The 24,147-nt window shown below is 40.0% G+C and overlaps 1 protein-coding gene and 1 pseudogene across 2 annotated transcripts; both read right to left on the reverse strand.

The window, feature by feature from the left end:
* Positions 1 to 3,289: 3,289 nt before the first annotated feature.
* LOC128513406 (zinc finger protein 502-like) lies at positions 3,290 to 9,051 on the reverse strand. Of its 2 annotated transcripts, none has more exons than XM_053487258.1 (5): positions 8,636 to 9,051; positions 6,670 to 6,745; positions 6,553 to 6,595; positions 6,217 to 6,433; positions 3,290 to 4,625 (listed from the first exon to the last, which is right to left on the reverse strand). In XM_053487258.1, exons 1-5 carry the CDS (start codon positions 8,972 to 8,974, stop codon positions 3,552 to 3,554), a joined length of 1,749 nt encoding a protein of 582 aa, XP_053343233.1. In that variant the 5' UTR covers positions 8,975 to 9,051; the 3' UTR covers positions 3,290 to 3,551. The 2 variants fall into 2 exon arrangements, with proteins under 2 accessions (XP_053343233.1, XP_053343165.1); XM_053487190.1 differs by having other exon boundaries at positions 6,205 to 6,433.
* A 1,994-nt stretch (positions 9,052 to 11,045) lies between these two features.
* On the reverse strand, positions 11,046 to 21,690 carry LOC128520098 (uncharacterized; annotated as a pseudogene).
* Positions 21,691 to 24,147: the final 2,457 nt, after the last annotated feature.

Consider the following 24,147-nt stretch of genomic DNA (forward strand, 5'->3'; position numbering starts at 1 on the left):
ATGATATAACTGGAACTATAGTCAAAATTTGTGTACGTAGTCGTATTGGGGTATTTTTTTTTATTGAAAACGCTACATTTTAACTTATTTTTAATCAAATGAACGAAATGATTCAAAAACGATTCGTTCATTTTGATGAACGAGATTCAAAGAATCGAGTCACTAAAATGATTCGTACTTCCCATCAATAAGAAAGTAGTTAAAGTCTGCTGTTTTTTTTAAATCTTTTTTTTAATTAAAACTAGACACAACAATATCAAATATACAAAACCATCAAGACATCCAAATAGTACAAAAAATAAATATAAAACAAGACACAGGGTTTACATTAATCATTACAAACATTATTTTACAAATACTTCTCCCCTGACAACTACATACAGCAACTAAATAAAAATAATTATAGAAAACAAGATGGGATCATAAAAAAAAAAATCAGTTCTTTAGCAAATAGTATTGTTTGTTTACACTTTTTACTGTCAATAGTCTGAATAGAATCCACGTATAGTTTTATATCAACTAAGCAAGCCTTCAAACAAGGCTTCGAATTACTATTTCTTTTACTTTTATGAATATGAAATTTACCAAATAAAATTATAAGATTCAACATAAAATTAATGGCTGTACTCTTTGATTCAAAATAAAATAACACATCTTTTGAAGTCAAATCACAATTGTAACCTGTTTTCCTCTGGACATACAGGGATACTTCTCACCAAAACTTCTTTGAATGTACACATTCATAAATAAGATGAGCTAATTTTTCTGATTCATTCAGACAAAATTATCATTTATCATCAATATCCATAAAGTATAATTACTGATGTAAATATTATGAAGAATTTTCAAATGTAATTCTCTATGTTTGTTAGAGATACAAAATCTGTAAGGTAACAACCAAGCCTTTTTCCATATAAAATCTGTAAAACAAACGTTCCAGAAAAATTTCCCTCAATGCTGTAGGGATCTATTTTTTTAAATAAAACAGCTGTCTAATAAACTTATTTGTACATTTATTACTATTAATATCAACTCCATTCAGACAGAGAGCAGGTTCAGATCGACAAATATTATATGACTAAAGTCTGCTTGAAAAGTTGCCAAATGTCGATAGATGACGTCATGCGTATTTGCATATTGATGACGTAATTACGTGTGTTTTACCTAATCCTTCCTTACATGTCCAATTTAAAACTGTTATCAATTACGTTACATATTTTCTGTCAGACAACACAACGGAAATTATTAACCAGCAGTTACAGTACATCCTCTGCAAAGACATAATTCCGGAATCTAATTACTCGTTTAGGCGTTGAAATAATCTGATCAGCTTTAATGTAATCAGTCAATTTATTATTCTTCTTCTTATTATTATTTTTATTATTGTTGTTGTTTCAGGTTGAAGTCCAGTTACATGTCTGTGTGTCTTTCTGTACAGCAGAACTCTCTGTCTAACTAATTAATACAAAGGAATCATATTCTGTAAGGTTGAGTATCTTACGCTTAGTTTATACTAAGTTGTCCTTCTTGAAAAAAAAAGGAAAAAGTAGATCAGATAAAGATGAAGTTTTGTCTTAAAACGACTCCAGCGCTGTTATTTCAGCCAAAATGAAAATATGAACTAATCCCAGTAAAAATATTTATTGGTGCAGGTGTTTGTTTACATTGAGACGCTAGCGCATTAGTAGATTATTTTAAAGTAGATTATTAAATCCCACACATAACTGTTCATAACATCACTGTTACTCAACATTTCAAATTAAAATTTTATTTAGCACCTACACAGTCATAGACGGTATTATATGAAGTGAAATGCTTATATGACCGCCGATGATGTAAACATAAGAGTTTTCAATAAGAAAGTAAGAAATAAGAGAGAATTGTTTACAAGAAAACTTAAATCTTTTTCATGATACTGTTTCAATACTTCTGGCCTACGAGAATCACAAAACACTATTCTTTAAATGGACTGCTTGTAGACTCTAGAATAGCTCCATAAATAAGACCATTTAAATCATTAACATCTTAATTAGAAAAATAGTTTGTAATATATTTATCCAGGGTTGCAGGAATACAGTATTTCGAAAAACCTTCTCTACAGCAGAGGTAACGTTTTGGTCTTGTTTTCCTGTGAAGGTCTTCATGAGAGACAGTTTCATCATGGAGCTTGATGGGTTTTGCAAATGCACTCGACACAATACTGTTCTTGCAAGAACTGTTTCAGATCAGCTGACCTTCATGTCTTAAAATAACAGCTGCCTTACAATTGTTGTTGTTACATAATTACCTAAGTCCATAAGTGTCATTCCATAGTTTTAAAATCTCCAGTATTGTTGTAGGATATAGAATATAAATCACTAAAATCACAAAAACAAAGAAATTCGCAAGTGATCCCAAACTTTTGAGCAGTAAGTGTATAACTTCAGAACTGCTAAAACATTTTATTACATTTGTTGTAAAATACCACCTTAAGGAGCAACACAGCTTCTGCATTCACCAGCTCAGTATTGAAGTCAGCCAGTAATGTTGGGTCCATCCACCAGGTGAACCTAAATTTACAGAAAAAAATAAATCAACACTTCTAAGGAGTAAGATTTTTGGCTTGCCTCACGACCCTGGAGAACAACTAACCCAAACCCTAAGTAGATTTGATTGATTAGTTCTTAACCCAATTTCAAATGATTAAAATTGGGTTAAGAACTAACCAACACATTAACATTTGTAAGGACTGTGTTCACCTTTGTTAAAGAAATGTGTTTAGGGAACAATCATGAATGGAGATCGCTTAAACAAATGCATGGTAAAAAAAAAAACAATAATAATAAATACAGTATGTTTAATACTGAAAGTAAGGGCATTTTCACACACACACACACGTGATGAGAACTCACGGGATTGGGACTAAACAGCTGCGTGTCCATAATAAAACTCATCAGGGGGAAAAAAAAACACTTGAAATATGTAAATAGGTTGAATATGTTAGGGAGCATAGAGATTGTACTTTGTGTTTCACAGAGCCAGATGGACCACAAGTATGTCTTAATCTATTGATGAATTCATAAACTTGGTGAGTGTCAAGAAAGACTGAGTGTCTGAATTCATAAAACAATAAAAAGTAAAAATACATTTAAAAATTTTAGCTTGATTTAAGTATGGCTTGACTTTGATATGTCTGATATTTATTTGCTAGAATGAATTAATAAGATATTTTTCTTTAAAGTCAATCGAGCCCAAACTCTATTTAAGACCCCCTGCAGTAAGGTGAAGTAAATCAGTAAAAGAAAAGATGTTAATTGTTCACAAGTAATGGATTTATTTCAGTACCTGAATCACAAGAACACAACGGTAGTCATCAGGAATTAATATTTTTTAATGCTGCTACACAGAACACAAGTGTCTGGACTGGGTCTAGGAACACCATACAGTACAGAAAACACACTCAGACCATCAAGAACTGGGACAAAAACTTATCATAAAATGTAAATAAAATTGTCGCATTGTCACTTTACTAAGAAACCCCGTCCTCTTTACTTATCGATTTATTCTTAACATCATTTAGCACATTCTTCCTCCTGAGTCAGACCCGCCTCGTGGTGTCGCTGCTTGTGGTTCTTCAGGCTGACGTTGTGACTGAACGACTCTCCGCACTGTTCGCACGTGAAAGGTTTCTCCCCGGTGTGGACGCGCATGTGGGCACCGAGATTTTCCGTTCGGTTAAAGGAACGCTCGCACACGTGGCATTTAAAGGGCTTTTCTCCAGAGTGGATGAGTTTGTGCCTCCTCAGCCGGTTTATATCCCTGAAGCCTTTCTCACACACGTCACACACGTATTTATGCGGACCTCTGTGGGACTTGACGTGTGTATTGCGTTTGTGAATATTGTCGAACGTCTCTGGACAGTCCGGACAGCTGTAGGGCTGATTGTCTTTAGGGTGGGTCTGCTCGTGCTCCAGTTTGGCGGGCTTGGTTTTAAAGACCTTCAGACAGTATTTACACGGGTGATCGTAATCCGAGTGGAGCTGAGTGTAGTGCGTCTTTAACCCGCCCTCGGTGAGGAAACGCTTCCCGCACTCCGGACAGACAATGAATTTAATTTTATGTTCGCATACGTGTTCTTTCTTTGCTGTGACAAACTTTCCACAGTCCTGACACAGTATATAAAATGGTTTGGTTCCGTGCTCCTGTTCGGCATGGATCTGAAAACTGGCCACGTCGTCAAACCGGACAGGCAGCGATTCAAAATCACGTGACGCTGTCTGGTCGCCCGAGCCGCACTGAGTACAGCAGAACACTTTTTTGTGTCGATGGATGGAACACGAGAGCGATGACTCGGCCCTGCATTCTGTACACCACACCAGAAGTTTCCCCTCACCGTCCTCCTTTAAAGCTGTGAACAGATCTTCATCCACGGACACGTCAGAGTCTGTGACCTCTTCATCTAAATGTAGCTCCTGTTCATCTGAACTATCTTGTTTATTTGATTTCCTCTTTTTGATCTTAACTCTTAACCTTTGCTGTGAACTTGCTTCATCATCGTTATTGTCACTAGAGAGGTATGCGCCGTCCTCTTCAGTTGACCTTTGTTCATGACACTCGTTAACCAAAGACCCCGTTTGAATCACAACCTGAGTGAGAGAGAGAGAGATGTTATATTTTATAAAGAGCAGAATTAGAAAGTAGCTAAGTAAATTAGCCATAACAGTGAGATAGCTTCCTCGAGTAGGTTTACCCTTTTGCCACTGTGTGTTCCGACACATTTCTATCACAACCAGCTTTAACATTTTCCTTAATCTGATCTCTAATGGATCACACTACACGGGCCAGTCTTCACTCCCCATGTGTATCAATGATCCTTGGCCACCCATGACCCCATGTGGACCAGTTTACTGGTTTTCCTTCCTTGGATCACGTTTAAAAGGTTCTGACCACTGCAGACCAGGAACATTCCACAAGACCTAGAGTTTTGGAGTCGCTCTGACCCAGTCCTCTAGCATCACAATCTCGCCTTTGTCAAATTCACTCTTGCCCTTTTTGCCTAACATGGTATATCCAACCCACTTCCAGCCGCCATTGTGATGAAATATTGGAAATGACGCTGCTGTGAGAAGGACCAGATTGTGATGGCTAGACAACTGGGTCAGAGCATCTCCAAAACTCTAGGTCTTGTGGGATGTGATCCAAGGAAGGAAAACCGGGGAACCTGTGAGAGACAGGGTTAGGGGTCACCAAGGATCACTGAGGCACATGTGGAGTGAAGGCTGGCCTGTGTAGTCCAATAGATCCAAAAAATCCAATAGAAGAGCTAGTGTAGATCAAATTGATGCTGGTTGTGATAGAAAGGTGTCAAAAAAAAAAAAAACAGTCCTTCACTGTTATGGCAGCACAAGAGGGGACCTACTCAATATTAAGCACGTATTCTTAGTTTCTTTTACTATCATTGGAGGATTTTTTTTTTACTTTTGCTCCACTACATCCTATAACAAGGATTGATACTTTTACTTCACTATATCTCTACATGGTGTTGCGTTAAATAACTACAAGGCGGTGTATTATTCGAAGCGGGAATAATCGCCATTGGTGGCCAGGTTGGTGGAGTGGTTAACACAAGGACATCATCCTCTAGGGTGGAGGGTTCGATTCCGGTCTGAACGTTCTCCACGTGCTTAGTGGGTTTCCTCTAGGTAATCTGGTTTCCTCCCACAGTTTAAAGACATGAAGATTAGGCTAACTGGTGTTTCTGAATTTCCCATAGTGTGTGAAATAGATTAGCGCCCCTTCCATGATGTAAATCCACCTTGTGCCCCAAGTTTCCTGTAATAGGATTCAGGCCCCCACGACCCTGTATACAGGATAAGCGTATAGATAATGAACAAATGAATGAATAAATTACTCTTACATTGACTTAAAGGCTACATTGAGCTAATACAAGCTCAGTACTTTTGATACTAAAGTAAATTTCAAGGTGAGTACATTTGTACTTTTACTCAAGCACAAATGTAAATAGATCACTTCTACTTTCACTTGAGTAACATTTGACTTGGGGTATTTCTACCTTTATTCAAGTACAGGATTTGTGTACTTTGCCTACCCCAGAGAAGGAGGTTTAAGTCGATGGTGATCAGCCCTTTCTGATTATATTAATGTGGTCCTGCTTTCTGAGAACATCTGCTTCCACACTTAATGACGTAAAGAATAGCTGCTTACATAAACACACACCTCTTCATGCACTGTCTGATGATGTTCTATCCCCGCAGGTTCCCCCGAGGGCGGCTGACTCCTCCAGTCTCGGTGGTGGCCACAGCTCTGGCATTCCTGCGTGACTGAAAACAGCTTCTCGTTGCCCTCGATGGTGATACAGCACTCTAGATGACAAAGCCAGCAGAACTGGAAGAGCTCCAGCAAACACTGTGTGCTCACCAACACCTCACGACTCCTGGAGTAAAGGAGAAGGAGAAGCATTCTCTGTTGTCGTGACATTCATCATCATCATCAACACTGCTGAATTTATTTAATCTTTTAATAAAACCTAAGAAAATAAAATTGACTGCTTACTTAAAAATGTTCGATCCCTGAGGAGTCTGAAGACTTTTAACAGCTGTGGAGAAAAAAATGTTATATTAAAACTTTCCAGCTGAATCTAAATAATAAAATTTGAATGCAATTCTTTACCTTTAAGCCAAGACATCTCTTCTACCTCAGAACATGCTGAGAGCGGAGTCGGGGCATTTTCTTTTTCAGAAGACACCTATATAAAAAGAAAATATTGTATACTTGATATAGCTGCATTCAAAGCCATTGTAAAATACATGATGTACACATACAGAAACCACATTACAACATACAATTCTGACAAACACTGTTCTGTTTACAACACACACTAAACTTTGTCCATTGTTTTCTTAACATTCAAAGCTCAGTAACATTCTGTATTGTGTGTTTCTTATCATTAATATATAATTTATAATATACTTTATGATACTGTATCTCTTTTTTATTTCTGTTTTTTAAATGATTGTAGGCGTAGTGGTTCGGGTTTCGATTCCCAGTCAGGCTTGATTTCCGTCTCTGTGTGCATGGAGTTTGCATGTTCCTCCCGTGCTTGGTGGGTTTCCTTCGCATACTCCGGTTTCCTCCCACAGTCCAAAAACATGCAGATTAGGCTAATTGGCTTCCCAAATTGCCTGTAGTGTGTGAATGAGTGTGTAATTGTGTGTATGTGTGTGCGCCCTGCAATGGATTGGCACCCTGTAGACTGTGTACCCTGCCTCGTGCCCTAAGCCTCCTGGGAAAGGCTCCAGGGTCCCTGCGACTTTGAATACAGGATAAAGCGGTATAGACGATGAGTGAGTGAGTGATAAGTGAGTGAGAAATGACTGGAGTTAATCATGCCCTCTTGTGGCCAAATGCTTTATTGCAGTCATCGTTGTTTATTAATTCCTATGCAGATGGAAAATCCACCACCAAGAAGTAAAACTCAACATTATTAAGCTGAATTATTTAATACAATGTTAATCCTTCCTTTCCAGCAGGAAGACCAAACTAGATGTCATCTGTTTTGTAATTAAGATGGTGCCAAGAGGAATCATAAATTAAGGCCAAGTGAAGTTTAATGTCTATTTATTTCTTATTTTACTTTATTTTCATGTCTTTTCTAGATATTTTGATTGTTTTTTTATATGTGAATATTATAGTATTGGAATTTGGTAATATTGGTAATATGTAGGGGTGGCTGAAACATTATTTAAATTTACATTATTTCCTATGGGACAATGAGTTTCGCAATACAAAATTTCTTAAGAACTCAAAAACAGATTACATTCGTATGCCGAGGTACCGCTGTACGTTAAAGGAAACCCGCCAAGGACGAGGAGACCATGCAAACTCCATGCACCAGGAGCACCCGAGGCGGGAATCGAACTCAGACCCTGCAGGTGCGAGACGAAAGTGCCAACCACTATGCCACCGCGTCACAATTCTTTGTAGGAGAAAATACTACACGAAAAGGGGTTCATGTTAAACTGAGGTGACATTTCTCAAAAATGAAAGCGTAAAATCTATAAAGACATCTCAGATGATGCTTCTGGATCTTATTGAGTTAGACCCACATACTTTCAGCCACATAACTTTTTTTCATTCTTTATTTAAGCTGAGTCTGAATGAATTACTGAACACACTCTGGACTCATCGAGTCCTCCAAGATAAAGCTTGGTGAAGATCTTTATGGAAGAAGAAAAAATTTTATCATTCTGAGGTGTTTAAACTTGACCAGTTTTTTTTTTTTTTTTTTTAAGAGAGCTTAAAATATTTAAAATGTCCAGGATTAAAAAACTGTGGTAAATCATGCTTTAATAAAAAAAAAAAAAATCTTCATTTTGTGCTTTAATGCAAGTCATCATTGCTGAATACGATTCTTGTTTCTCTGTATTGTCGCTGTTTGATGACGTGTACACGCCGCGCCGGAACTTATTTTCTGATTTTTGTTTACAGTAATGTTTTAGTAACGTTAGAATACTTATTCCTACAGAAAACGGCACATAGTGCATTATTAATCCACAATTTAAGGATGTTTTATGTACCGTACAATGATGTTAAAGTGTTCCCTGTATAAACAGAGCCCTAATAAACTCGTTTGTACCTGATTGTGAGGTTTATTATGAGTCTGAGCTGTCCTCCTGCCTGTCCTCCGTTTACCCTGGAATACAGACGGAACTGCCGTTTTCTTTAAAACCTTCTTTGGTGCACATCCCAGTAACTCCGCCTTTAAATCCCTCTCGTAGTCGTCGGGTCTGAAGTGCTGGCTGCAGACCCGTAGAGACGAGTATTTCCTCCCCGTGTGGTTCACATCCCTGCCGATAGCCGCTAACCATCTCCCGCAGAGCTCCAGGTCTTTCTCGGGGAAGCGGTGAATAACCACGTCCTTAGCTTTCGTCTGATTGCGTTTCCCACAGCCGCGGACACTGCACCTCCATGACATTATTCACACCCAGGCTTTATAACCCCGAGAAATTAAACGCGTTTCTGTTGTTTTTCCTTAACGGAATGTTTTCTTCAACGCTTTTTTTTATCCATTGTGACAACAGAAAGCATCGTGATTACTGCCCTCTAGTGTACCGGTGCTGTCACACTACAGTGCTGCCAGATTAGATTAGATTAGATTCAACTATATTGTGCAAATTACACCTCAACGGCAATAAGATTTAGCCACCAATTGTGCAAATTCTCTGGAAAAATCACTCCATGGGGTCAAAATGATTACAAGAACTGTGAGCAAAAATCCCAGAACCACACGGGAGGACCTATTGAATGACCTGCAGAGAGCTGGGACCAAACCCAGATAGCACACACAGGTCGCGGAGACGTCTATACGACGTCATCTGGCAGAGGGCGTTTGTTAGAACGACCTTTAGCCTACGTATTTAAGACGTAAATGAATTCAAACGTCCCTGATCCACTCTTTAATCAGATGTTCATACATCTGCCAAAGGTCTGGTTCATGTGGGATAGACATCGTTTTATTAAAAATCCCCCCTCCCATTATTTTAATTAAATACCCTCGGTTAATTATAATTAACCATGGTCAACAGAATTCTGTGAGGGTAGGAAGCATAAGACAAACGAGATAAAACTGAGATTTTTTATTTTATATTTAATGTTTTACACCAGCAGCAACTTAAAAATGAGGTCTCAATTTGAAAACATGTACAAAACATAAAACACCACAAATAAGTATTAATCATAGAAAAACAATTAAACACCAACAGAAACGTTTTGTACTTTATAACTGTACGTTATGACTTTTAAATATGACCGTTAGAGACGGTTGGTCAGGAAACTCCTGAAGTCAGATGCAGACAGGACACTTTTCACTCACAAACTCCTGTGAAAAAAAATAGAGATAGATTTAATTAAAATTCATGATGCCTAATTTATCAAATGAACAATATTTATACTTTGTTCCTCTCGCTTTACAACTCATGAGAACAGACCGAAACCAGAACCGAACCGCAGATTAAGCACGCGCATATAACCGTCGGTATTTTAAGTGTGATTAAAAATACAAGAAATAGCTTAAACCAAAATAACGTGACTAAACATCGCTAAACAGCAGGTGACCTTAATCAGGCAATCTACAGACGATCAAAATACGACTATAAAACAAACTAAAATGATCTTTACCAGATGATACGCTCTTTAGCAGACATCTCCACGACGTACCTGTGCTATCTGGGAAGTAACAAATGCTACCATCCGTAACACACTCATCAGCCAGGGACTCAATTCCTGAAGTGCCAGACGTGTCCCCCTGCTTAAGCCAGTACATGTCCAGGCCCGTCTGAAGTTTGCTAGAGAGCATTTAGATGATCCAGAAGAGGTTTGGGAGAATGTCATATGGTCAGATGAAACCAAAATAGAACTTTTTGGTAAAAACTCAACTCATTGTGTTTGGAGGATAAAGAATGCTGAGTTGCATCCAAAGAACACCATACCTACTGTGAAGCATGGGGGTGGAAACATCATTGCTCTAGAGGAGATCTGCAGGGAGGAATGGGCTAAAATACCAGCAACAGTGTATGAAACCCTTGTGAACCTTGTGACAAAATGCAAAAAATGAGGAAAAAAAATCACGAAAACATAATGTAATCCTACTTTGCACGACAAATTTCAACCAACTTATGAATTCCCTTCCTGACACAACTCTCCTATTTTATCAGGGCTTGGGACCAGCAATGCATCCACTGGCTGGGAATTGAACCCAGACCTTCCACTTGGTAGGAGAGAAACTAACTCCTGAGCCACCAATGTCCTTTCAATTAATAATACTGATAGTATTGGCAGCATTGTGACGTAGTGGTTAGGATGGAGCCTCACACCTCCAGGATCAAGTGTGCTCTTGTGTGCCCTACATTGGATTGGCACCCCGTCCAGGGTTTACCCAACCTGGGATATTATCCAGGCCATACTAAATTCTTGAACAGCATAAGTGGTTTATATGCATGTTTGTGTCAGAGAGATATGACTCATGTCTCAGGGCTCATTGCAGATGTTTATTCACAAAACTATAGGACAAAACAGAGAATGTTAACAAATGTAGCAATCAGTTAAAAGAAAAAGATGAATGCCTTTAGCTTTACAATTAATATTTTCAACTAACTAAAGCATTAATAATAATAATAATAATAATAATAATAATAATAATAAACAGTTCCACTTAAAATGCCTCCATGATGAAAAAATACGAATAATGTCGCACAAACAAATCTCTTGATTGAATTCTGTCTGAATTACATATTACATATTTAATCTTCTAAATTCTTTTTGTAATTTATTGGCATCTGCACTTGCATATCCCATTACAGCATTAACTCTTCCCTGTGATTCAGGGTGTATGTTTCTCAGCTCTCTAAGTTTCTGAGCAACTAAGCCCCTACCAGTTTTCTCAGCTTGAGGGATCAAGAAGTCAAGAGCCTGAATAATGAAAGCAGAGTCTGGCTTTAAAGCAATCTCACACAGTTTTATGATGCCAGTGTACGCTTCTTCTACCAGTTCAGCCTTTTCCTTTTCTGTCCTGATGAGGTCTTCTTTCAGTCTCTTCTCTATGTTTATCTTTACTGACTCCTGTTTCTTGTTGCGTTCTTGGTCCTTTTCAAGTTTAAGTTCAAGTTCAAGTAGGCTTTATTGTCATTACAACCATATACAGTTAGTACACAGTGAAACGAAACAACGTTCCTCCAGGACCAAGGTGCTACATGCAACATAAATTTACAACATAAATTAACAGAGACACTAAACTAGCTAACCAAGAGGCCTAGTTAACTGGCTAGCATAGACAGGACAGAGAGATCTAACATAAATTACAACATAAATTAACAAAAACTAACTAGCTAAGTAACATTTTTACAGACAACATAAAGTGCACGTGCAAATGTGCAAACAAGAGCAACAACAAAGTGACAGTGCGCAACCACGACATAACAGAACATAAAATATGGTGTTGAGGTAGTGGGTAAACATAAACATTCCTTAAAACAGCAGCAAGATTTGAGGAATTAGTGCAAAAATGTAGTCCAGTAATGATCATTGTGCAAAAAGATTGTTAAAAACAGTGAAGCATTTACAGGTTGGTGTGTACGATAATTTGGTGGTGTAGGTCAGTGTGTCTGCACTTGTGTTGATTAGTCAGTCCAGTCTCAATATTTTGAGGTAGTTGAGTTAAGCTGTGTGATAATGTTTGTGTTTGTGTGTGTGTGAGTGTGTTTGTGTTTATCAGTCCAATCCCTTTTTGTTGAGGAGACGGATGGCTTGTGGAAAAAAGCTGTTGCACAGTCTGGATGTGTGTGCCCGAATGCTTCGGTACCTTTTTCCAGATGGCAGGAGTGTAAACTGTGTGTGAGAGGGGTGTGTCCGATCAGCCACAATGCTGGTGGCTTTGCGGATGCAGCGTGTGGTGTAGATGTCTTCAATAGAGGGGAGAGAGGCCCCGATGATCTTCTCCGCTGTCCTCACTATCCGTTGTAGGGTTTTGCGATCCGATATGGCACAATTCCCAAACCAGACAGTGATGCAGCCGCTCAGGATGCTCTCGATAGTTCCTCTATAGAAGGTGGTCAGGATCGGTGGTGGAAGCTGGGCCTTCCTCAGTCTTCTCAGAAAGAAGAGACGCTGTTGGGCTTTCTTCTGTAGGGAGCTGGTGTTGAGGGACCAGCTGAGGTCCTTCTCTAGGTGGACACCCAGGAATTTGGTGCTTTCGACGATTCCCACAGAGGAGCCGTTGATGCTCAGCGGAGAATGGTCGCCTCGTGTCCTCCTAAAGTCAACAACCATCTCCTTTGTCTTGTCAACATTTAGAGACAGGTTGTTGTCTTTACACCAGTCTGTTAGCCTCTGCACTTCCTCTCTGTACGCTGACTCGTCGTTCTTGCTAATGAGACCCACCACGGTCGTGTCATCAGCGAACTTAATGATGTGGTTCGAACTGTGTGTTGCTACACAGTCGTGAGTCAGCAGTGTGAACAGCAGGGGACTGAGCACACAGCCTTGTGGGGCCCCAGTGCTCAGTGTGGTGGTGCTGGAGGTGCAGTTCCCGATCCGTACTGACTGAGGCCTACCGGTCAGAAAGTCCAGGATCCAGTTGCAGAGGGAGGTGTTCAGGCCCAACAGGTTCAGCTTCCCAATCAGTTGTTGGGGGATGATAGTGTTGAATGCTGAGCTGAAATCTATGTACAGCATTCGAACATATGTGTCCTTCTTGTCAAGGTGTGTGAGGGCAAGATGGAGTGTAGTGGAGATGGCGTCGTCCGTTGAGCGGTTAGGACGGTACGCAAATTGCAGTGGGTCCAGTGAGGAGGGCAGCAGGGTCTTTATGTGTCTCATGACGAGCCGCTCGAAGCACTTCATGATGGTGGGTGTGAGTGCAACGGGACGGTAGTCATTGAGACAGGACACAGTAGACTTCTTGGGCACGGGGACGATGGTGGTGGCCTTGAAGCACGTGGGAACGACGGCACTGCTCAGAGAGATGTTAAAGATGTCGGTGAGAACATCTGCCAGCTGTTTAGCACATTCTCTGAGCACTCTGCCTGGGATGTTGTCTGGTCCAGCAGCTTTACGTGGGTTGACTCTGCGTAGAGTTTTCCTCACCTCAGCTGTAGTGAGACACAGCACCTGGTCGTTCGGAGGAGGGGTGGTCTTCCTCGCCGCTACGTTGTTCTGCCTGTCAAACCGAGCATAAAAGTTGTTCAGCGCATCTGGGAGGGAGCCGTCACTGTCACAGGCAGGTGATGTCGCCCTGTAGTTTGTGATGGCTTGTAAGCCCTGCCACATGCGCCGTGTGTCACCGCTGTCCCTGAAGTGATTGTGGATTTTCTGGGCGTGTGCGCGCTTTGCCTCTCTGATGGCCCGAGAAAGTTTGGCCCTGCTGTGCTGTTCTTTTGTACATTTTCAAAGACTTTTGTGTCAAACATGACATTTGAAGCTGATTTATTGCTGCTTTCATGTTGATTTTTGAGCTCATCAAACGTCATAGTGACATCTTTGCTGCGTGTAACATATTTGTTCCTCCCTATTACATGTTTAGTGAAATGACATTTACCTGTGCATACAGTGCAGTACTCATGTTTAATGACTTCACACCACAGAGCATTGGGGAAACACCAGCAGTTAAACTCATGGCAGTTCTCCTCACAGACAGAGCAAATAGTCGCCTTTCTGTCCTGAAACGAAACTTTTCTAATGGGAACTTTTTTTTTTGTAATATTCTGTGGCTGTAAAAGTGAAGTTTTTATTTTCATTAATCTTTTCTTGGTTTTCCTGAAGGACTTTCTGAATCTGAACCAGTTCTTTAGTTTTACCTTCTACAAAATGAATCCGGTTTTGTAGATTAGAAATACAGGCTTCAAGTCGTCTGGACTCAGTCAGGACATTTTCAGTTTGCTTTAGGCTTTTTCTATTCTGTTCTTTCAGTGAGGCAAAGAATTCTTTTAAACTGCCCTCTGTTTGTTCCCAGGCTGTCTGGAGGTCATTGTCATGCTTCAGGCTTCTTTGCTCCTTTTGAACATTTTCGAATAGAAAACACTCAGGTTCATTATCTTCATCTCTCCTACAGGAAATCCCTGCTTTTTTAATGGCATTAAGAGCATCTCTTGGTAGCCTTCTATTTGAATAAGTAAAAAAAATGACAATGTTGTTCTGTATGTCTTTACCAAATAAGGACAAAAGTGCATCAAAGATGTATTGCTGTCGGTCAGTGAGTCGATTCTGAGATGCTTTTACTACCAGACACACTGCATCGATTTCTTTCACTCCACTGTCACTGTGAAACAGTTTGTACAGATTATCAGCAATCTGCCTGTCATATTCTCTTCCCCTGGTGTCTCCATATCCTGGAGTGTCAATGATGGTAAGAGAGGATTGGTTGTCTTGGACAAAGACCTCATACACAGTGATTTTGGTTGTTTGGCTTTTTGACTGATCTGAGATGGGATTATCTCCTCCCTCTTCTGTAATCTCAAACCACACTTCATCTGTAAACTTCACCCCGAGTATATAATTCACCATGGCATTGATCAGAGTAGTTTTGCCTGTTCCAGTTTCTCCTACTATCAGTATTATTTTGGTTTGTCTGTCTTGCTGTCCAAATGTCCATTTTCTTACTGATCCATCTTGTTCAAGATTCTTTCTCTCTGTGAGGAGACGATATTGTGCCGGTGGACCTTCATTGATTAAGTTACTCTTCGAGATTAAATCATTTACAGTTGAAAATGACTCTTGAAATCTGTTAAATTAAATAGACATTCATAGACATCAAATTTAACATGATGCTAAATACTGCTTATATGACACAAAGGAGTTTTTGTGCTTTCATACATTGCAAAGACTTACTAATAATACATTTTCTAAAACTATAATTTAATAAAATAGTCATTTTTAATGTGAACAGAAGCTCATAATACAAAAACTTATGTGTTATAAATAGAAAATACAGTGGGAAGTATGTGTACATTTGGGAATTTCATGGTTTTCTGCATTAATTTTTCATAAAATGTGATCTGACCTCCATCTAATTCAAGAGTTTAGACAAACATAATGTGCATAAATTAAATCACAAAAGGGCGGCACAGTGGTGTAGTCGTTAGCACTGATGCCTTGCATGTCAAGGGTTTGATTCCTGTCCAGGTTCGATTCCTGTCTCTGTGTGCATGGAGTTTGCATGTTCTCCCAGTGCTTGGTGGGTTTCCTCCAGGTACTCTGGTTTCCTCCCACAGTCCAAAGATATAGGTTAGGTTAATTGGCGCTCCCAAATTGCCTGTAGTGTGTGAATGTATGTGTGTGTGCCCTGCAATGGATTGGCACCCTGTCTAGGGTGTATCATGCCTCCTGCCCTAAGTCTCCTGGGATAGGCTTCAGGCCCCTACGACCCTGAATACAGGATAAAGCGGAATAGAAGATGAGTGAGTGAATAATATCACAAAAAAAGTCTGGTCTTTCATGTATTTATTGAGAACAACCATAAAAACCTCACAGTGCTAGTGACATGTGATTTTTTTTTTAGTTAATGACCTCAAAAATGCAAATTGAAGTCAGGTGTTAGCACACCTGGAGTCATGTTAAAATGTTTTTTGGGAGTTTTGGAGGTGTGGACTACAAATACTCAACCTATCAAATACCACTTAAACTTTTGAGTTTGCTCTGCAAAAAAAGGATATGTTTATGTGACCCATTTCTCGCCAAAAAGAGCTTTCAGAGGATCCATGATCAATAATTGTTGATTTGCATAAACTGGGAAAGAGTTACAAAGACTTTAGGAATTCACGAATCTACAGTCAGGCAAATGGAGACACTTTGGGATCGTGACTACTCTACCTAAAGGTAGATAATGGTAGATCAGCTGAAACTCTGTAGAAGAGTGATGCAACAAGACAAAGACCCAAAATGACCAGAGCAAGTCCACAACAAAACGGCTTCAGAAAAACAAAATCCTCCTTTTGGTGCGACTTTTTAGGGTCCAGACCGCAACCCAATAGAGATGCTATGGAATGATTTGAAGAGACAGAGATAAAGCAGTTCTGCCAAAAATAATGGGCTAAAAGTCCTTCTGAACAATGTGAAGGTCTGAACCACAGATACAGGAAGTGCCTGGTCGAAGCATTAATTCCAATGGTTCCATTTCCATTCACTTATGGTTACTACCATTTCGAATGTTGAATTAGTTTGTTCAATAAAGATTTTCTTTGTGTAATTTTTTTAGGTACATTGTATTCGTCAATACCCTTGACTCTGAAGATCAGATCACATTTTATAACAATTGTATGCAGAAAACCATGAAATTGCAAAAAGTTCACATACTTTTTCTTGCCACCTTTGATATTTAGTCACATTACAATTTTGCAGCCATTTGCTCACCTAGTAGCCATAGAAGGTTGTTAGACTGAAGATTCCAGAAAACAGAGGCCTGTGAATTAAATAATTGTCATTAAACTACAGTTAGGAGTAAACTGATTTTCCAAATAAAATGCATGATGACACTTGTTCTATAATGAAACTATTTAAGAGCATAGTTTTATTCGTTTATTGAATCACTTATTCGTCATGTGTCAATGTGTCATTTGACACAGAAACAATTGCTGACCCAGGTGTAGAGGTGTAGCATTTTATTCACACATGGCCAAAACTATTTGTACCGTTATGTTAAAGAAAGAAAAACCTGAAAATGGTCACTGAAATAAGTTGAAACTGACAAAAGCAAAACAGCACTAATGAAAATCAGACATTTATTTTCATTTGTGTTTCAACAGAAGCTAATGAAACTATTGAAACTGGCCTGGACAAAAATAATGGCCCATTCCTCGTGAACAAACTGGTCCAGCGGTCTAATGTTTGAGGGCTGTCTTCTCCAGACTGCATTTATTATTATTTTTTTTTAATGCTTCTTTTGAAGCACTTGAGTTCAGACTGTGTCCAAAACATAACTCAAGAACCCTCAATTTTATCAACCTTTAATGAGACCACTCTCATTTCATCCCTCCTTATTAAAAGTATCTTTTGACCACATAGCAGTTACAGAAGGAATTCCTTTATGGTCATACTTTCTGATACTGTATCACCTAAATGAGGATACCTTCCTTTTGTTTTTGGTTCCTCTCAAGGCTTCTTCCTCATGCCATCTCAGGGTGTTTTTTCTTGCCATCATAACCTCTGGTTTTCTCACTAGGGATAAATTGAATTGAACATGTTATACAACTATTTTTTTATTATTTTTTAAATCTAAATTTAATTGACTTAAATACAACTTATTAACTGCTTGATACCTTTTAAACGAAACTCTATTGTGTGAATTTGACAACACTTTTTAAAGATCTTTATGTTAGTCTTATGTTAGACTGTGAAAATAAATGCAAAGTACTCTATAGATCTGGTTTATGATGCACACTCGTGTTACCAAGCTATATATATTTTTAAAATGAGAGCTAAATAATGTGTTTGTCTGTGTTTTTTTTTTTATGGTGTACGATTTGACTGCCTGTAATATTTTATTTGGAGCAGCATGGCTGATCGTTGTTGTTGTTGTTGTTGTTTTCTAACTTTACACATTTCCTGTTGTTGCTACACTATGCTCATATGTTTTTGTAGCTAAAACTGTAACTGTTGAAAATTGGTAAGATGAGATTAATGCTTGCCACAGGTGAGACCATTAGATTAAAAGCTAAACTACTATCAGAATATAATTGAAATGTAAATTTAGCATATCCAGGTTTCAGGGTTGCCCAAGTGAGAAACAAAGAAAAAAAGTAAAAAATACTTTTTTATATAACAGTCTTTAAAATTCACAATGTTCAAGCAAAACCATCACTGATCACCATCACTATGTTTTGCTTGATCAAAATCACTGTACAGAAAGATGATTTTGCAATATTCAGGACATTACAGTTCATAGCATTGCCATGATGTTTTATTCTACACTAATTTTTAACGCGGTAAAAACATTAGACTACAAATGATGTAATTTTACATTTCCTAAGCAATTATGGCAAAATCAAAGCAAGCTGAAATGAAACACATCTAAACTTACCTGTTAATCAGTGTAAGTCACGAGGCTTACCTTTCAGGGCAGCAGTAACTGTAGGGGTTTGGTATGTATGTGTCAGGTTGTGTCGAGAGATTCCCAGCTGACATCTGACAGTAATTAACACAAATGAAGGTGTAGATAAGCAAGCCGAGGATCACAGAAAGCAGCAGGTAGATATATTTGTCAGAGCAGTGTTTACTCAGTAGTAATTTACTGATCAACATAAAATCCAATAAATACTGTTCAAACACATGTACGGTAATTATGTTAATGACATTGGGTTGATACCTCTCTCTGTAGCTGTCTTACTTGTACTGACAGATTAAATACAATGTGAGTCACATTTTCCTGCTCCCTCTGCTGTGAGTGCATAAATTCTTATTTATATAAAAATAACTCACCAAATAAAAACATGCCATTCTGGATTGACTGTCAAGCCCAATAAGACTTTGACATACTGTAGCTGATGATCATCACATGACAGAGTGTAAAAAAATGCTTTAAAGGACCATGCACAGTGAGTAGGATTTTAATAACATGGTAGCAGACATCCAGAGCTGTAATTTCCTTGTTCAAATACTGTACCTGTCTTTTAGCTCATGAGCAAGTCAAGAGGTTGATTATAGAAGAAATAGAAGAGGTTGGTTTGTTTCACCAATGTAGAGCTTTGAGCACTCTTTGAGTGCATTGATCCGCATATATTATATTGCTTTTCTTATGTTTTGATGTGCAGTCTTTGGTGTTGGTGAGTCTCTGGACCAGACGACACAGTGAATCACCAGCTTTCTGACAGAAAGGCAACATCTAGTGAGACTGGGAAAATTAGGTTTAGGTTTAGTTTATTTATATAGCACATTTAAAACAGCCGCGAGACCGAAGTGCTGTATATCCACATCATAAGTCCAAAAATTCATGTCCAACAGCCACACCACCAATACTGGAGACCCTAGGGATGCATTTTCTTCCCACTCCTCTTCTCCCTGTACACAAATGACTGCACCTCTACAGACCTATGTGTCAAGGTCCTGAACTTTGCAGATGACACTACTATCAATTACCTCATTTAAGCAATTTCCCTCTGGGATTAATGAAGTTATTTGAATCTTGAATCTTGAATCTCATCCAGGACGGTGATGAGTCTGCATATAGAAGTGAGGTTGAGCAGCGGGCTGTCTGGTGCAGTCACAACAACCTGGAGCTGAACATGCTCAAAACAATAGAGATGATTGTGGACCTCCTGCACTTTCCCCCAACTCACCATCATAAGACAGCAGTGGAGTCATTCAGGTCCCTGCGCACGACCATCTCCCAGGACCTGATGTGGGACAATTACATTGACTCCATTGTTAAAAGGCCCATCAGTGGTTTCCTTCACCAGCTAAAGAAGTTCAACCTGCCACAGCAGCTGCTCACACAGTCCTGCTCAGTCGTCATTGAATCTGTTCTGTTCCTTTTAATAACTGTCTAGTTTGGCTCAGCTACAAAATCAGACATCAGAAGATTACAAACAATGGTTTGGATGCTAAAAAGATTATCTTTTGCTCCCCTGCCCATGCTTTTTTATCTCCCCAGGCAACTTTTTGAACAGTTAAACGTTCTTCTCACTGTGCAATAAATATATGTGCAATATTGTGTGCAATACTACTGTACAATATCCTGTGCAATACCACTGATATTTATTTAACTGATTGGATAAAACCCCACACCCTACTCCATTTTTGTTCTCCTTGTGTTGTTTGTTTTTGTCATCCCTGGAAACTCTGTCACCAAAAGAAAAAAAAATGTGTATGTGCAAACGTACATGGCAATAAAGCTCTTTCTAAGTCTGATTCTGATATATATTTGGAAATTAATTTCTTGTTTGCAGGGTCAAACTTGTCATGTTGCCATCCTACCAATTGATTCACTTTATTACAACAAGGAAGAGTGAAATATGATTTTCAAATAAACCTATGTCAAACCAGTTCCTTCAGTCTATTACTTTTAAATGAAAGGGTTTCTAGACAAACACATTATTTTGGCGTTGGGTGTGGTGGCTAATTATTAATCTTATAATAGTTTCAGGGCTCAGAACCTGACATCTGCAGAAAGTTTCAGGAAGTACTCAAGTTAAATAGATTGTACCGGCTAATACACACAAAGAGATATAAATATGTCTTTCAGTCTACTAGTGAAGCCACAAACTAGAAAATCAAAGATTGTCCATAGTCTGCTGTAATAATAATAATAATAATAATAATAATAATAACAACAATAATAATAATAAAAATTTCTTTATAATGCACTTTATATTTAAAATAAATGCTAGAATGTACATCGCCCTGCGGAACAGGAACTCGTCCTGTGCCCCAAGCAGAACCTGGTGCGCTAGCTTATTAAAACGGCGTGAGCACAGTCCACCCCGGTGATTATGTACGAGACTACCATAGTGTTGTCCACCCGCACTAGGACATGGTAGCCTCAACTGCTGGAGGAGGTGTTACAGGGCCAAAATAAAGGCATCAGTTCGAGGCAATTGATGTGCCACTCGAGAAGATGGCCTCTCCAGCTCCCTTGGGCTGGACGGCCATCTAAGACCGCACCCCAGCCTGTGAGGGAAGCATCTGTCGTTAGCGTCTCGCCACAAGAAAGACGCACATAGAGTGGGACCCAAAGTTAGAAACCGGGGTCTGAACCACATAGAAAGGGTACGAGGCCCCTGGCGCGTAACCCTTATTTGCCTCTGGGGATTGGCCCTGAAGTTTGGCATCCTGGACTACGGCAGGAGATGACCAAAAAGCTAACCTCTTTTTGGAGACCGGTGTTGCCCGAAACACCAGTGGCGGCGGAGCATGAACACCGACCTCCTGGGGGTGCCAGGGTGGGCACTTTGTTCTTTAAAGGAATTCTACGCGCCCCTCCCCGGGGGGAGCCACCCCCATGGTCCTGGGCGCATGAGCCTCAAGACTTCTTCTTATTGAAGAAGACAGTGCACCGGTCCGACCTCATTGAGGCAGCTTGTGAAGGGCGGCGAGCCGTACCCCAGTCTTTACAACGGGGTGTGCGGCTGCTAACGCTCTCTTTCTGCGCCTCTCCTCTGGCGAGAGTCGGACCAGGTCGAGAGTGGGTGGCCGACAGTCCCGATTCATGAGCACGGCGGAGAAGAAATTTCCAAAGGCCTTTTCGTATAATCTCGCCTCCCTAAACCCGGTGGCGATAAAATTAACGGCGTCGCCAAACAGGCCGGAGGGCGAGATGGGGGCATTAAGGAGGAACGCACGATCCTTATCCTTGATGCCCGTAAGGTTTAGCCACAGGTGTAGCCATAGAACGGCCGATAGCACGAGCCATCTGCTTGGTTGCGCGGAGAGACAGGTCTGTGGCTCTGCGTAATTCTAAAAACGCTGTATCATCCACAGTGCCGCCAGTGATCATCTCTTTTAACAGATCAGCTTGGTACGCCTGCAAGACCGCCATGGTGTGCAGAGAAGCACCAGCTTGACCTGCTGCCTGAAAGGCTTTTCTCAACAAGGCAGATGAAAGTCTACATGGCTTGGAGGGAAATGTTGGCTTTTTCAGGGAAGAGGATGTCCCAGGAGAGAGATAGCCCGCAAGCGTCTCTTCTATCTGGGGCATCATCGTCTAACCCCGCGCTTCCGCAGCAACGATATTCGAATAGATGGAAGTCGATGGCACGAAAACACGGGATGAATAAGGCTTGCTCCAAGAGCGAGTTAACTCGCTGCGGAAGTCAGCAAAGAAAGGGAGAAAGCGTCGTTAAGGCTCCGCCTCCGGGCCACCTGACAGGAGTCTGTCGTCTAATTTAGAGCGTTTGGGAAAAGCTTGCTTCTGCGGCCAGTCAATATGCAGCCGTTTAACTGCGCGTGTTATTACTTCGAGCAGCTCCTCAAACTCTCTGTCATCAATAGAGGAGGGTTCTGAGGGAACTACTTCCACTTCTGCAGAAGCAAGGGAGGAGGTCTCTCCTGCGCAAGGAAAGCGTGATCTTCACCCAAACACTGAAAACAAAAAGTATGGAGATCGCCCTCCGATAGGATTCTATCACACAGAGGAACACATCTCGTTTGAAACTCAGCCATCTTATCGGTGTCAAACACTCTTTGTTCTTTGTTTACACGCACACACGCGAACACAATACGCCCCGAAGACAAAAAGATGTCAGAAATGTTCCGGTTCACTCCTATTTATAACCTGCAGGTGCGATTCATTAGATGACGTCACCTGATCGATTATAAATGCCAAAATTTGGTGTGTTTGATACACACATGCTTCACAACCGGCAACACAGAAAGATGTTCCCATAGCGTTTTCACGCAGCATCGAGTGTAGCTTTTGAAAGGGAACAGTCCATTGCTGGGGTGGCTGAGGTCCTTCACAATCTTCCTGGCCTTGGTCCAGCACCACTTGCTGTAGATGGAGTGCAGGTCAGGGAGCTCAGTGCGGATGATGTGCTCAGCTGATTGCACCACCTTTTGTAGAGCTTGTCTGTCCTGCATGGTGCTGTTCCCGAACCAGGTCTTGATGTTTTCCATCAGGATGCTCTCTATGGTGCAGAAGTAGAGAGTATTATTAGGGAGAAAATTAGGGATAAAAAGACTGTGGGTCTCAGTGATATTGATGTCTACTTGAATTCTGTCAGTGATATTGCAGGGGAAAAGCTTGTCCAGTTACTTGAAAAGTACAATGACATATTCTCCTAAAATTCTCTGGACTGTGGGAAGGTCAAGGGTTTTGTTCAACACATCAACTAATGAGCGTCCATTCCGGCTTCTATATTGGAGGGTAGCACCCGCTCACTACTAAATATTTAAGTTCTAAGAAATCATTTAGAAATCTGTGAGTGAATAGACATCACCTCTTGTTCTGGCATGAAAAAAAAGGTGGTAGCTTAAGAATGTGCATGGATTTCAGACGGTTGAATGCCAGGACACTTAAGGATGTGATTTATTTAATAATAAATAAAACAAAATGATAGAATTATGAAAAAGCATAAAATTATAAAATATTAAAAGTAATTCTAAATAAGTGGGTCTTTAGTTTTGCTTTAAACGAAGGGAGGTCCGTAATTTTGCCTAACTCAGGCGGAATGGAGTTTAGGACCAGCGACTGCAAAGGAGCGATCACCCCATTGTTTGCATTTTGACCGAGGGACCACTAGCAGGTTTTGGTTTGCAGAACGTAAGGCTCTACTTTGGTGATAAAAGCTTGTCTCACACAAGTAGGAGATATGAGCACATCACCCCTATCTTATCCACACTGCATTGGCTCCCTGTGAAATTTTGCATAAATTTTAAAATACAAAATCAAAATGTGAATTTTTGTATTGCTGAGTTGAGGAGTCATTATTAGAGGGCGAGCCTAAAGAGAATTAGAGAATATTTTTTACAACTCTTGTGCAGTGCACACACTTTACCTGAAAAAGTGCACACTCTGGGGGCAGAGCTTTTTCTTACAAAGCCCCAAAGTTATGGAATAGTCTACCAATTAATGTTCGGGACTCAGACACAGTCTCAGTGTTTGAGTCCAGGGTGAAAACCTATTTATTTAGCCAAGCATTTTTAAAAATAGATTTGCCTTAGGTAAAG

The sequence above is a fragment of the Clarias gariepinus genome, chromosome 1 (genome assembly GCF_024256425.1).
Source record: "Clarias gariepinus isolate MV-2021 ecotype Netherlands chromosome 1, CGAR_prim_01v2, whole genome shotgun sequence".
NCBI lineage: Eukaryota > Metazoa > Chordata > Actinopteri > Siluriformes > Clariidae > Clarias > Clarias gariepinus.

Bases quoted from the DNA above. Each gene is read 5' to 3' on its own strand.
- LOC128513406 (XM_053487190.1), bottom strand. From the start codon at position 8,974: ATGTCATGGAGGTGCAGTGTCCGCGGCTGTGGGAAACGCAATCAGACG. The intron at 6,596-6,669 runs GTAAAGAATTGC...TTTTCTCCACAG, and splicing joins AGAGATGTCTTGGCTTAAAG to CTGTTAAAAGTCTTCAGACT. The intron at 4,626-6,204 runs GTAAGCAGCTAT...TCTCTCACTCAG, and splicing joins ATGAAGAGGTGTGTGTTTAT to GTTGTGATTCAAACGGGGTC.